General features: G+C 38.5%; 1 protein-coding gene across 1 annotated transcript; it reads left to right on the top strand.

Moving 5' to 3' along the window:
- Nucleotides 1–59: 59 nt before the first annotated feature.
- Nucleotides 60–8,606, top strand: UTP15 (UTP15, small subunit processome component). The gene is made up of 12 exons (XM_027634320.1): nucleotides 60–289; nucleotides 629–721; nucleotides 806–990; nucleotides 2,157–2,335; nucleotides 3,118–3,243; nucleotides 3,886–4,021; nucleotides 5,121–5,205; nucleotides 6,202–6,351; nucleotides 6,534–6,635; nucleotides 6,833–6,966; nucleotides 7,432–7,490; nucleotides 7,986–8,606. Exons 1-12 carry the CDS (start codon nucleotides 200–202, stop codon nucleotides 8,207–8,209), a joined length of 1,563 nt encoding a protein of 520 aa, XP_027490121.1. The 5' UTR covers nucleotides 60–199; the 3' UTR covers nucleotides 8,210–8,606.
- Nucleotides 8,607–12,988: the final 4,382 nt, after the last annotated feature.

The following is a 12,988-nucleotide window of genomic DNA, read 5'->3' as shown; positions in this document are numbered from 1 at the left end:
GCGCGATGACGCGCTGACTGTGCGCCCGCGCTGCCTCTCCTCGCGGGCGGCCCGGTGCCGCCATAGCGCGCCCGCAGCGTGTCGCGATCCCGTCGCGCTTCCCGAGGCTCTCCCGGACAGCCCCCGCCTGACCCGGAGAGGTCAGGGGAGACGCCGCGGCAGCCTTCGCCGTGCCCGGAGGCCCCGCGCTCGGTGCGCCATGGCCGCGTACAAGCCGGTGGTGGTGCAGGCGTGCCCCAAGCTCGGCGAGAAGATCACGCAGGACACGCTGTACTGGCGAGGGTACAAGGTAGGAGGCGGCGCAACAGCCTCAGTTACTACCCTGGAAAATTTTTTTTACCGCTTTCGTGCAACTAATCGAATTATTTTGTAAAGATGCGTGAGTTAGGTTTTTTTTGTTTTTCATGAAAACACGTAACGAATGGATCAGTTGTTTTGAGTGTATTGGAAAAAAACTACGAGAGCCGGAGTAGAGACTGGCAGAAGTGAAATTCGGTATCATAATTAAGAAACGATTTGGTTCTAAAGGAGTTTTGAACGCTCTGTAGAAATTAGATTTTATTTTGCTGTTTTCCTATTTGATGGTGTGGTAATGTTTTTTTTATGATCTTTGCTACTATTGTTTTAGACACCCGTTCAGATAAAGGAATTTGGTGCAGTAAGTAAAATTGACTTCTCCCCAGTCCCACCATACAACTATGCTGTCACAGCCTCCTCAAGGGTAAGTGGCTTTTCTGAGGTTTTTATGATGCTGTCCTTGTGTTGATATGATACAAGAAAATTTAACGCCTTGTTGTTTTTCCAGATCCACATTTATGGCCGTTACTCCCAGGAGCCCATCAAAACATTCTCTCGCTTCAGAGATGCCGCATATAGTGCCACGTACAGGGATGATGGGCAGCTGCTTGTTGCAGGCAGCGAGGACAGCAGCATCCGCCTCTTTGATGTCAGTGGGAGAGCACCACTGAGGCAGTTTGATGGGCACACTAAGTAAGACAGTATTGGCTTTTCCCTCCATAACTTTCCTGGGCAACCCGTGCCACTGCCTCACCAGGATATAGTACTTATGTGCCTGCTTCGTATGTTGCTGAAAATCTGAGTAATACTGTTACATGTTGCTTGCAACTGTCTCATGCAGATCTTAACTGAAAAGTAGATTTTACAGTTAAATTCTAATTTTGAGGGAGGTGGTTTTTTTTAAATGCTAAATATGCATAGAGTATAGAGAAGAGTAAATACATTTTCTGTTTCCAGTAGGTGTCTGTTAATATGTTGTGTAGATGCAGTTTTGTGACTACCTGGCACTGATAAGTACATTATGTTTGATGCTGGCAGGAAAAGAGTTCTAAAAAGTGTCTAAACAAAAACAATGAAGAAATATACCAGGAAGAGAAGGGATCCCTTAAAAAAACAAAACAAAACAAAACATAAAAAGTTCATCATGATGGGGTGGGGTGGGGAAGGAGTTAGAAGTTCTGTGTATCAGTGAGGAGAAGACAATGCTTGAACAGGTTGCTGTGCTGTGGAAGACCAATGGGTATTTCATCTATGTAGAACAACAACCCCCCTTTCAGTGGGAATCACCCAGGTTGATGTGAGTGTTTCTGTTTGAGGTCTGTGTTTGTAGATCAAGTGTTACGTTCCAATGACCAAGTTAACTGTAGTAAGATCTGTGTATCTGTGTTTTCCGTATAAGTCGTTCTCTGTTGGGATGTTATGTTGATAATAAAGATTTAAATAGCAATTTTAAAGGATGGGAAGATTGTCCAAACCAGTCGTACTTAAAATTTACTATAATAAATTTTTCTTAAAATTCACTATTGTAAATGTTTTCTAAAGGACAGTGCTAGCACACAGACCTCTAAGTAACAAGTGCAGAATTTAGAGCTTTTGAATGAGCTTTCAAGGAGACCTGTAAAACATTTAAAGCATACCATATCAGTGCTTAGGTAAGCATCTGTCAGCAGGACCCTTTTCTGCCTGAAAATACAAAACCTAAAATATTTTAACCTCTAAAGTAAGGCTTTGTAACTTCTGATGTAAAAAACCACCTTGCACTTCTAAGTTAACATACTTTATTAAACTCCTCATACGGACTAACTCTTCTTGAAACACATTGTATTTTGACTTTGGGTATTGTGGACTTTGTTTTCTAGACCAGTTCATCTAGTGGGTTTCCTGTCCGATAAATACAGGATATTTTCTGGTGGTGATGATTATTCAACAAATTTGTGGGATATTCCAAGTGCCACAGAAATCGTCTCATATAGTGAGCATACTGACTATGTGAGATGCGGCTGTGCAAGTAAAGTGAATGCGGATGTCTTTATAACAGGTTCGATTTTATTCTTTATCTATGCTTCTTTTGAATTGAAGAAAAATGCAGAAAGAAGATTTTTCATTCAGTAGGATCTTGTTTATTGTATTTTCATAGTGGAGAATTAGTCTTCCTACACAATGCCTACTTTGTTGTTTCCTTTTTTTGCTTGGTTTTTAAGCTTGACACTGACGTTTTGGGGAAACTCAACATGAACTGAGTTTTAACATCTTTTGTTTTAGCCTATTAGGGTTAACAGAACTGTTCTAACTAGCTTTTGAAAGTTAAGAAAATACTGTGAATGTATCCTTTGGCTGGGGTTGACTGAGGTATTTTATCCGGTTCCAGAGCAGGACAGTAGTTTCTGGCTCCAGAATGAAAGGTCACGTGAAGAGTTCTTTGAAACCATTCCTTTTGGTTTTCTTGGCAGTAGCTTTCTATTAATCTGTGGTAAGCTGCTTTGAAAAAACCCTAATATTCCTTACATCCGGAGGCACAAGAGTCTAGGTTTCATCAGGTTGCCTAGTATTTGTTGTTGTAAATACACTTCATTAATGGAAGTGAAATAAAATTAAAGCAAATTACTTTTAAGGACCGAGATGAAGCTAGGGCTAAAATTAGAAAGTTTATGTTGCCTGAAGGCTATAAAATAACCAAGGTAAACCACATAGAGTTTTTAAGTGTGTGGTTTAAAACGTTACTATTAGCCAGGAGCTCCTTTAGATTGTAGAACATGGCTGTTTTAGTTCCTGAAATAATTGAAATTATGAAACTGAAACCATTTATGGTGGTGTTTCTAGGTTCCTATGATCACACTGTGAAACTATTTGATGCACGAACAAAAAGTAGTGTCATGACAATAGAACATGGCCATCCTGTGGAGAGCGTGCTTCTGTTCCCTTCTGGTGGACTTCTAGTATCTGCAGGTAATTCAATAAAATGAAATAAATCAAATATCTTTTCTGCAGTCGTAATTTGAGAAATACTACAGCTACTTATTTTTTGTGTGGTGCTTTAGTTTCGTAATGAAGTGGTAAGTGATGTAACAGCTAGATTTCTCAAATATCTTCTTTAGGAATCTGTGTTTATTTGGAGGGCGTAAGTAGGGGTCTTTTGTTTTTGTCTCTGTTTTGATATTCTTGTCGTAGACCCACCCAGAAAAAGACATTTTTAATGACAAAATACAGACTTTAATTAGCCCAGTGCTGAAGTGAAGGAATAAACATACTTAAGAAGTTTTGAAAAGATGGGACTGTATCTTTCTCTTAATGTTGACAAGGTTTTTTAGTCTCTTCTTGCCATTGCATCACAAGTCCTGTGACCCAGTGGTTTACAGATTTTTGTTTTTTGGTGAGGAGTATGTTGAATCATTCAGCTCCATTTAGAATGGTCTAAAAAGGAGGAGGCTTGTAGTGTGTCTTGTCCCAGGAGACAGTCATAATGGAAGGGATGGTGAGTAGGTACAGAAAACTGTGTCATGAAGGAGGTACTGTATTATTCTGTGAGAACTTCAGAGAAGCGTAAATGTGTACGTATGTAAGACTGTTTTATGTGCTTCCTTTTCACAGGAGGTCGATATGTCAAAGTTTGGGATGTACTAAAAGGCGGACAGTTACTAGTTTCACTTAAAAATCATCACAAAACTGTAACTTGTTTATGCCTGAACAGCTCTGGACAAAGGTTATTGTCAGGATCCCTGGACAGGTTAGTACATTTTGTGGCTTTTTGAGATTTAAATTCTTTAGAACTTTTATTCCTTTGAACAGAAAGGATTTGTGAATCTGTCCATGTTTTTTGGGCTTTACTTGAGAACAGGTTTTGGGGCCAAGGTATTTAACTAATGTCCCTGCTTATTACAGGGGAGTTGGTCTAGATGACATTTGAAAGGTTTCTTCCACCTTGAACTGTACTATGATTCTATGATATACCTTAACCTTTTCTTCTTACTAACCTGAATGTCAGTAAGGATTGCATGTGCCATATGGGAATGCACATGGACAACTTCTGAATAAGTGTTTTGGGTTTTTTTAATTTCTGAACTGACCTTTGCAGTCTCTGTAAAGTAACTATTCTTTAATACGGTTTAAATAGCTAAAAGTGTATTAGTATTCACTTTTAAAAAGCCTGAGTTTTCTGTCTCATGCTGTTGCTTTTTATACCTGAGATGACAGATGAAAGATGACCTTCTTGCTTTTTTGTTTGGTTGGTTTAAATTGGTGAATACTGGTGCTTGGTCTGTTGTCTCTAAAACATTAGAAATATGAAGTGGTCTGAAATGACAGTGGTCTGTTTCCCTCCTCCCTTGTGTATTTCCTAGGTTACTTCAGGCTTTATGATTACATAACACTACAGTTCATCCTTGTAAGAGAATGTTTTGTTTTCCCATTTTTTAAATATTTGATACTTTCAATGAAATCATTAAGGAGGAGCTGAATACAATATCTGTGGATTTACTTCCAGAAATTGCTAATAGATCTTACCTTTAAAATTTAAGAACAAATTTGAAGTGATGCTGTTTCCTAATAAGCGTTTCTGAAGTCAGATAGTCACTACATCTGCCTTCAGTTTCTTCTCTTGTCCTTGCCCCATTTTCATCTTTTCTGGGGTAAGAGCAATCCTGTCTTGACTTGTGGATATCTTTTAATAGTAATAATTAAGAAGCTCAGTGGTAGTCTGGGGAATGCATCGTATCAATACTCAGTTTCCTTAAATGATCTATAGAAGTTGAGAGTGATGAAATTCCTGTAAAGTGACTATGATAAGGCACTACTAACAATAGTTCTGTCATTACTCTTCTGTATAGGCATGTGAAGATTTACAGTACTACATCCTACAAAGTAGTCCACAGCTTTAATTATGCAACATCCATCCTCAGTCTTGCATTATCGGTAAGTACAGTAGACATTTTCCTAGATAAGGTAATTACTGATACCTTTTAAGTCACTAAAGTAATTAATTTTGCTTTCGTGGCTATTGGAAGTGTTTCAGAAGAGTGCTGTTGGATGCAAAGTGGGATGACTGATTATATTCCTCCTGAGTAATAAATACATGAGAAATTAGCTCAGCAGAGTGTGATTTCTGTGTAAGTTAAAGAATTTCTCTTGCATAAGCCTACTCAGTCTCTTTTGAGCTTCGGCAAACTTGAAACTTTGCCTAGATTCCTTGACAAGGAGTTCCACATTTCTCATACTTGTTGTGTGAAGAATTGCTTCTTATTGTTCCACTTGAACCTTCATTATCTTCAGTTGATGCCTTTAAATGAGACATTGGCCCACTGATCTCCATCATACCTGTCATAATTCTGTAGCCTTTTATTATATCATAGTTTGGCTTGAATGATATCTTAAAAAATCACCTAGTTCCAGCCCCCCCTGCCAGAGGCAAGGACACCTTCCAGTAGACTAGGTTGCTCCATCCAGCCTGGCCTTGAACACTTAAAGGCACAGAGCATCTGCAGCTTCTTTGAGTGAAATTTATACCTACTTTGTTATGTAAGTGACCAGTGTTTTGAACAACTTTCAGTTGTTTCTCAAAATTCTGCTGTTCCATGATAGCTTTGCTTTCTCCTACGTGGTGGTCATGCCTGTTGTAAGGCAACAGGCCAAAGGCAGTTGTATACTATTGAAAAAAACAAAACCTCATACTTACAGAAGGATGTTAATGCATAATTGAGCTCGATTCTCTAGTTAATCTGTAATATTGCTTATGAACATAGCCTTGAAGCTGTCCCTGTTTTGAACAAAGTATTTGATCACGGGACCTCAAAGAGGTATCTGTCACACTATTATTTGAGCCTTATCACAAAGCATAAAAATTTAAAAATCTCCATGATACAGCAGCAAATAAAATACTTGGGTCCTAACTCTGTGATTTCTTTGTTCTAGCCTGAAGATGAAACTATAGTTGTAGGCATGACCAATGGGGTGCTAAATGTTAAACACAGAAAACCTGAAGAAAGGAATGAAAAGTCACAAAAGAAGAGACAACCAGCATATAGGACCTATGTGAAAGGAAGAACTTACATGCCAAAACAGGTATGAGGTGGTGAGAAAATAGGTACTGAAGCCCTTGTCAAAAATAGTTTTTTTGGAATGTGCTGGGTTGGAGAAAGGGAAGGGAGGAAATATATAAAGACATACAAGCTTGTTCATGGTAATACGTCTAATGTATTATGTGTGTGTATTTGTCTAATTCTGAACTCTTCTTCGAATCCTAGGAAGATTTCTGTGTCAGTAAACCTGTAAAACGTGTTTTGCGGAAATACGACAAGCTGCTGAAGAGCTTTGAGTCTTCCAAGGCTCTTGATGCAGTCCTGGAGGTGAGGCATTGGTTTTTCTCATCAGAGTTGTGTGATATCACCTGATGTGAATTTTTTCTATATGTCAAACTAATTTTATCTTAGTGTGTAACTAGAAAGGAATCAAACTTGGGTTTCCATTTTGGTTTTGTTGATATCAGCCCTGTGTTGTGTGTAAAGATATTGCTTTGGTACTAAACTCTTCTATGTGTGTCCAGCCACCCATCATGCTTCATACTCCTGAAGTTACAGTTGCAGTTATGCAGGAACTACATCGCAGAGGAACATTGAGGAGTGCACTTGCAGGCCGAGATGAGAAGCAAGTTAATCTCCTCCTTACCTTTGTGGCAAGGTATTATTTTAACCTGAGTTCCCTCTAACTATTTTGACACTTTTGTTTTCCAGTAACTTGTCATAGAGTTTCAGCAGATCACAGGTAGAACATTGTTGCTCTCACAAGCCTTTTGCATTCTGATCGCAAGCTGGGATAGGTCTGAAACAGTTTACCGGCTAGCACAGGACAGTTTTGCTGATAGTATGAGATATTCTACTTCTTTGACAGAAATTCAACCCTTGATCTGTTATGTCCTCATGTCCCTGAGACTTTTGGCAGTCCTCCAACCCCCACTGTCTTCCCAAAAGGAGGAGGGTGAATACCACATATAGGGGTTTTTTTTTGACCTACATCTGTGACTGCTGTTCTGTGCTGTGTCTTCATGAAGAAGTTGTCTGTATGCCTTTGTGAAAAAGCTGCTTGTTGGTGGTAGAAGTGCAGTGGATAAAAGCAGTAAAACTAGAATGTCTTCCAATTTTGCAGGCGTGTGATTGAGCCACGATTTACTCCTGTGCTGGTCACTGTTGCAGATATGATCACTGGTAAGGACAACACAAAAAAGATTCTCGAAGTTATATAGCTCGCTTGGAAATAAGGTTGAAAGTGCTACATTTTAAAGAAAACAAACTTTTATGGGTTTGTTTATAAGTATGAAGTCAGCGTCAAGAGAATGATCCAAAAAGAGACATTGCCAGATAACTCTAACCGCAGTCAGTATCTGATTTGCACTGGCTGCAGGAAGCTCCTCGTGGTCTCTAAGTACCTTTAATGCTTCATGTTTCTATGCTTACATAGTACAAGTAACTTCTTCTGTGAGGTAAAAATGGTATTAGAGGTCATAAAAACATGTTTTTATTAGTTTGACGTACTGTTACATTGAGTACATATGACCACTGTTTACGGAACACCATTAAAGTTGTTTTATTTGTCCACAGGGTTGGACTTATGCCAGATTCCTTAAAAGCATCTCTAACTAGCTACTATAATTTTCACCTTTTTATAAATATGTGGATTTTTAAGTGATGTTTTTTTTACAGATATTTATCAGCCTGTGGTTGGGCAGTCAGCGATTGTTGATAAACAGTTCTTGAAACTTCAGGAAGCTATAGGAAAAGAGATTGACTATCAAGAGGAACTACTAGAAGTTTTGGGAATGATGGATACACTGTTTGCTACTTTTACTGAGAAAAGAGATACATATCTAGAAGAGAACAAAAGTAATGGTCTTGCAGAGACCATGGAAACAAATAGGAATGACTGAGAACCATCACAGCAAATTGTCACAAAAATATTGTGGACTTGGAATATATGATCTATTCTCCTTCTAATAGTGACTGTCAAAATAAGCCTTTCTGGGTTGAAGATCTGTCTTCCAAACTGTATTGCTGAATAGGCTTGATTGCTGAAGACAGAAAAAGAAGGAAGTTTTCAAGATTTTCCTTGCAAAATTTTTTAAACAATTGAATTTTAAAGTTTTATTCCAGAGCTATATAACTTTTTAAAGTTGTGTTTGGCATCCAGTACTATAATGATTTGATTTTATTTACTAGAAAATAATTGAGGTTTGTCTAATTTTAACGTGTCATTGCCCTTATTTAAGATTAGTATCCTGTCTCACATCCTTGGAAATAGGAATAAAACGGCATATGCATTTGATACATTGTGTTTTCTCTCCCTGCTTCATCTTCATTTCAGACTTCCATGAATTCACTGGAAATTGCAAAATGACTCAAGAAGAGAAGTACATGCTTATGTATATTGAAAAATATGAATTATATAGAAAGTAGATAATACTTCTAAAGGGAAATTAATTCAAAATAAATTTTTGTAATAAGGAAAATACACAGCAGTGAGAAAATATTCAGTTAAATGTCAGAACTCAATTTTTGTTTAATTCTGTCACTTTCTGTCTACATTGTTATCAGTATGTGTTTGAATGCTAGGGTATGGTTTATTTTAACTTCAGGCAGTGCTGTATCACTGTGTACACATTGGAAACAGAGGTATGCTAAAGGCTATTGAGTACATTTAGGATGACACTAGGCTCTTCCTAGAGCTGCCTTATTCTGTGAACCAGTATTGCTTGGAGTTGAAGGCACACATTTCTCTTGGCAGCGTAGTGTTCCATGGCTTGAAAACTAACCTTGACATCAAACGTATTCTCAGTTCTTACTGACAGTATTCATGTCTAAGATATGTATCCATTTTAGTGTCTCAAAGTTTGATGTGTGGCTAGCAGAAGCATAGGAAGAAGTTGGATTAAAATAGCGATCAGTTTGATCTAAGTTGGAGAGAGAGAGATTTGATGGATGGACTGTTCGGTGGATGAGAATTTGGTTAGATGGTCGCATCCAGAGAGTACTGGTCAATGGCTCAATGTTCAGATAGAGATGAATGATAGATAAGTGGTGTCATTCAGGGGTCTCTACTGGGACCACTATTGTGTAATGCCTTCATCAATTGCATTGACAATGGATTGAATGCACCTTCACTGGGTTTGCAGATGACACAAAGCTGAGTCATGCAGTTGACAGACCTGAAGGACGGGATACCATCCAGAGGGATCTGGACAGACTTGAGAAGTGGGCCCATGTGAACCTCATGAAGTTCAACAAATCCAAGTGCAAGGTCTTATATCTGTGTCAGGGCAATCCCAAGCACAAGCTGGGAGCTTTGAGTCAAATGTCTTGGAAGTGTTGGTGGATGAGAAGCTCAGTGTGACCGGAGCTTGTTGCTTGAGGTGTTGGATGTGCTCGCCTTCAGCCCCTGGCCTGGGTCGCCACTCTGCACATTGTTAGCAAAGCAGACTGCTGATTGAGCCATAGGCACCGATAGTCCAGTGTCTTACAGTGCCTGGGCAGTCACTATATATGGTCAAATGTTTGAGTCAGTAATCACTAGCAGTTCGGTCTCTTTAAAGAAGGAAAAACACCAAAAAGAAAAAAAAAAAGGACATATTTGGGGAAAAGAGAAAAGAAAAGGTGGATACCAGAATCTGTGTAACCCAAGACAGGTGCTCAGTGCAGGAAGGATATGGACCTATTGGAATGAGTCCAGAGGAGGGCCATGAAGATGATCAGAGGGCTGTGGCACCTCTTCTAGGAGGACAGGCTTAGGGACTTGGAGGGTAGAACATTGGGGTTGCTCAACCTGGAGAAGAGAAGGCTCCAGGGAGACCTCACAGCCTTTCAATACTTAAAAGGACAATTACAACCTTTTAGCAGGGCCTGTTGTGACAGGACAAAGGGTAATTTTTATAATCTTAAAGAAGGGTAGATACAGACCAGACATAAAAAAGATTTTTACAATGGGAGTGGTGAAACATTGGAACAGGTTGCCCAGAGAGCTGGTAGTTGCTCCATCCGTGTAAACATTGAAGTAATTGCAAGAGGATTGGACTAGATGATTGGACTAGATGACCTTTAGAGGTCTCTCCCAACCCAAACTGTTCGATGAGTCTCAGATCTTAGAGTAATTTGATGTGTTATGATGTTTACCAATCATGATATTCTTCCAAGTGAGTTTGCCAAGGTAGACATGAAAACAGATGTTAGATATTGTCTACACAAATAGAAATCTGATGAAAACATAGAGAAACAAATGCTATTTAAGATCTTGACGTCTAACAAGACTAGTAAACTGAAATTTGGAAGACTTATTTGCCTGACCAGTTGTATTATGAATTCTACTGGATTTACTACCTCTGCATTGAAAACTAGTATTTATTCAGATGACAAACTTGCCAAAGGTGTCTAATCTTTGTGTGTCTGTTATTCTCTGTAATGAAAAGTAATAGCTTCTTTTTCCCATTTAATAAGATTTTTTTACATTATGCAAGCTTTTCTTCAGTACCAACATAATCAAGTTATCAAGGAGCTTGCATAAGATACTGTTATGCAAGTATCTTATGCAAGTATCTTATGCACCACTGTGGTGCCTGTTGCTCATGTTCTCATTTTATATAATACGTAATAATTATATAATGCAATATAAAACTTCAAATTCTGGCTTTTTTGACAGGTTGATGGTTGAATAAAATAGGAAAAAAAGTTCCAGTTTGTAGTGTGCTGGTGCATGTTTAAAATGCTTTAGGGCAGTGCTAAGCATGCACGTTTTTGTTCTACAAGTGAAAAAGTAATTTATTTTTATGAAAAAGTACTTATTTTTTTCAGCAGCCCATTACCAGAATCTAATATTTTGAAGTGTTTAGATAGAATGTCGTGAACTGAAATAGCTGAAATAGGTTATTGCGCATTAGATTGGAGGGGATGTTATGCTGAGTGTTCTGTTTTGGGAAAGCATATTATTCTACTTATATGGAAAAGTGGGCATTTATTGCATACAACATGTTCCTTTACTTGTGGATCATTTGGGAATAACCAGATTGATTTGTGTTTAAAATATAGTTAATAAATTACGTTGCCCCACAGCAGATAGTTACCTACAAAAGCATGTCTGTTATTAGTTTTTTTAATATACTTTTCCTAGGAAACATTTTTGTTGGAAAGAGGGAATAATCACTGAATGTTGTGGTTCAGGAGCACAGTTAGTGTGGAGGCTTCTCTAATGCACCTAGAATTAATAGTAAACACTTCCCTTTCCTGTGTTCGGACACCTGAATTATGTGGGAGAAATGGAGAGATGAGCTGGTTGGTCACTGTTGATTTTATCAAGCCTTCAACTGAACATTCCCCAGGGAAGGCATTGATCTCTCTTCCCTGGGCTAATTCAGCTAATGAGTGAAACTTTTATTGCTAGATCACTTACATATTCTAACTTCTTGAGGGTAAATACCTTTGTATTTCAACAGATTTGCATGATAGAAATGCAAGAGTTGGTTTACTCTGGAACTGAGGCCTGTCAGTATCTTATAGTAATACTACATCCTGTTGGAAATTATGTAAGTTCAACTACAACCTTTAGATAGTAATTTTTGTATCTTTTTCAATTGTGAAAATTTGGAATTGAAATCCTGAGTCTCCAGCTTCTGCAGATGCACCTATATTTGTCTTCTTTTCTAGGATAACATGCACTTGGATAGCTTGCTATATTCGGTGGTGAGTGAATATGGCAACTGAAGTAAAGCAATCCCTCTATATGTTTTCAGTAAAGTATGCTGGGGCTGGATGTAAAGGAAAGGTGCTCTAAGATGGTTGCAGCCCACCCTTAACCTGGCTGCACCGCGTCAACCTGTACCTTTTCCTTCTGGTATATTTAACTTTCCAAAGTCCTGATCACACCGTAACCAGCAGGTTATCTCTGCTACTCAGAGTTGTGGACTTGTTCTGACAAGGACAGCACAAAAGTCCCTGTTTCCTTGTACTATGCAGAGATGTTTTTCTGTGTGATCAGCTACCCAAAGTAAAACACCAAAACGTTTAAACTTCAGAGGTGAACACACACCTATGTAAAGCCATGAGTCTCTTGCTGAAACAGTCAGGGTGGTAATGGGGTTCTACTGCCTTCTATCTCTCCTGCAGGGCAATACCTTTGTGACCTGTGCTCTGTTACAGCAGTCTAATATGCTTAATTTTTGAAAATGCTTGTGAAACTATAATGCATTTAGATGGTTCAAGGTAAGTGAATTAGCAGAGTTTAATTGTGTTAAGGACATCTGGTAAGAATACGTAACTGAGAAGCTTCAATTTTTTATTATGAAATGTGAGTCAGGTTGTGATCTTGTGCTGTTAACTGGGGTCTTCCAGTGCATTTACCAGCTTGGATACATCTTTTCTATTAGTTGAATAGGCAATATGTAGGCCTTGGAATATCAGCTGTCAGATGGATTTTATTATTCTATGTACAATTTTTTTAAACTACCAACACACTATTAGTGTGCTTACTATTCTCATTGCAAGTGGTTTCCCGTTTAAAAGTCAGGAGCTGCAAGAATCTTTGTAGGTATGGGAAAAGAGTACAGGATGGAAAAGTATGACAATAGACCTTTGATCTCAGATGACAGCACTGGAGGACTTGGATAACATTTTTAGTATTGGCTTAGTTAGTTTTAAAGTGGTAGCATTGCTCAATAAACTAATAC

This window comes from Corapipo altera, unplaced genomic scaffold, assembly GCF_003945725.1.
Source record: "Corapipo altera isolate COAL_440 unplaced genomic scaffold, ASM394572v1 61411, whole genome shotgun sequence".
Taxonomy (NCBI): domain Eukaryota; kingdom Metazoa; phylum Chordata; class Aves; order Passeriformes; family Pipridae; genus Corapipo; species Corapipo altera.
This window is presented reverse-complemented; position numbering and strand designations above follow the sequence as displayed.

Bases quoted from the DNA above. Each gene is read 5' to 3' on its own strand.
- UTP15 (XM_027634320.1), top strand. From the start codon at position 200: ATGGCCGCGTACAAGCCGGTGGTGGTGCAGGCGTGCCCCAAGCTCGGC. The intron at 4,022-5,120 runs GTTAGTACATTT...TCTTCTGTATAG, and splicing joins TTGTCAGGATCCCTGGACAG to GCATGTGAAGATTTACAGTA. The intron at 6,967-7,431 runs GTATTATTTTAA...CCAATTTTGCAG, and splicing joins CTCCTTACCTTTGTGGCAAG to GCGTGTGATTGAGCCACGAT.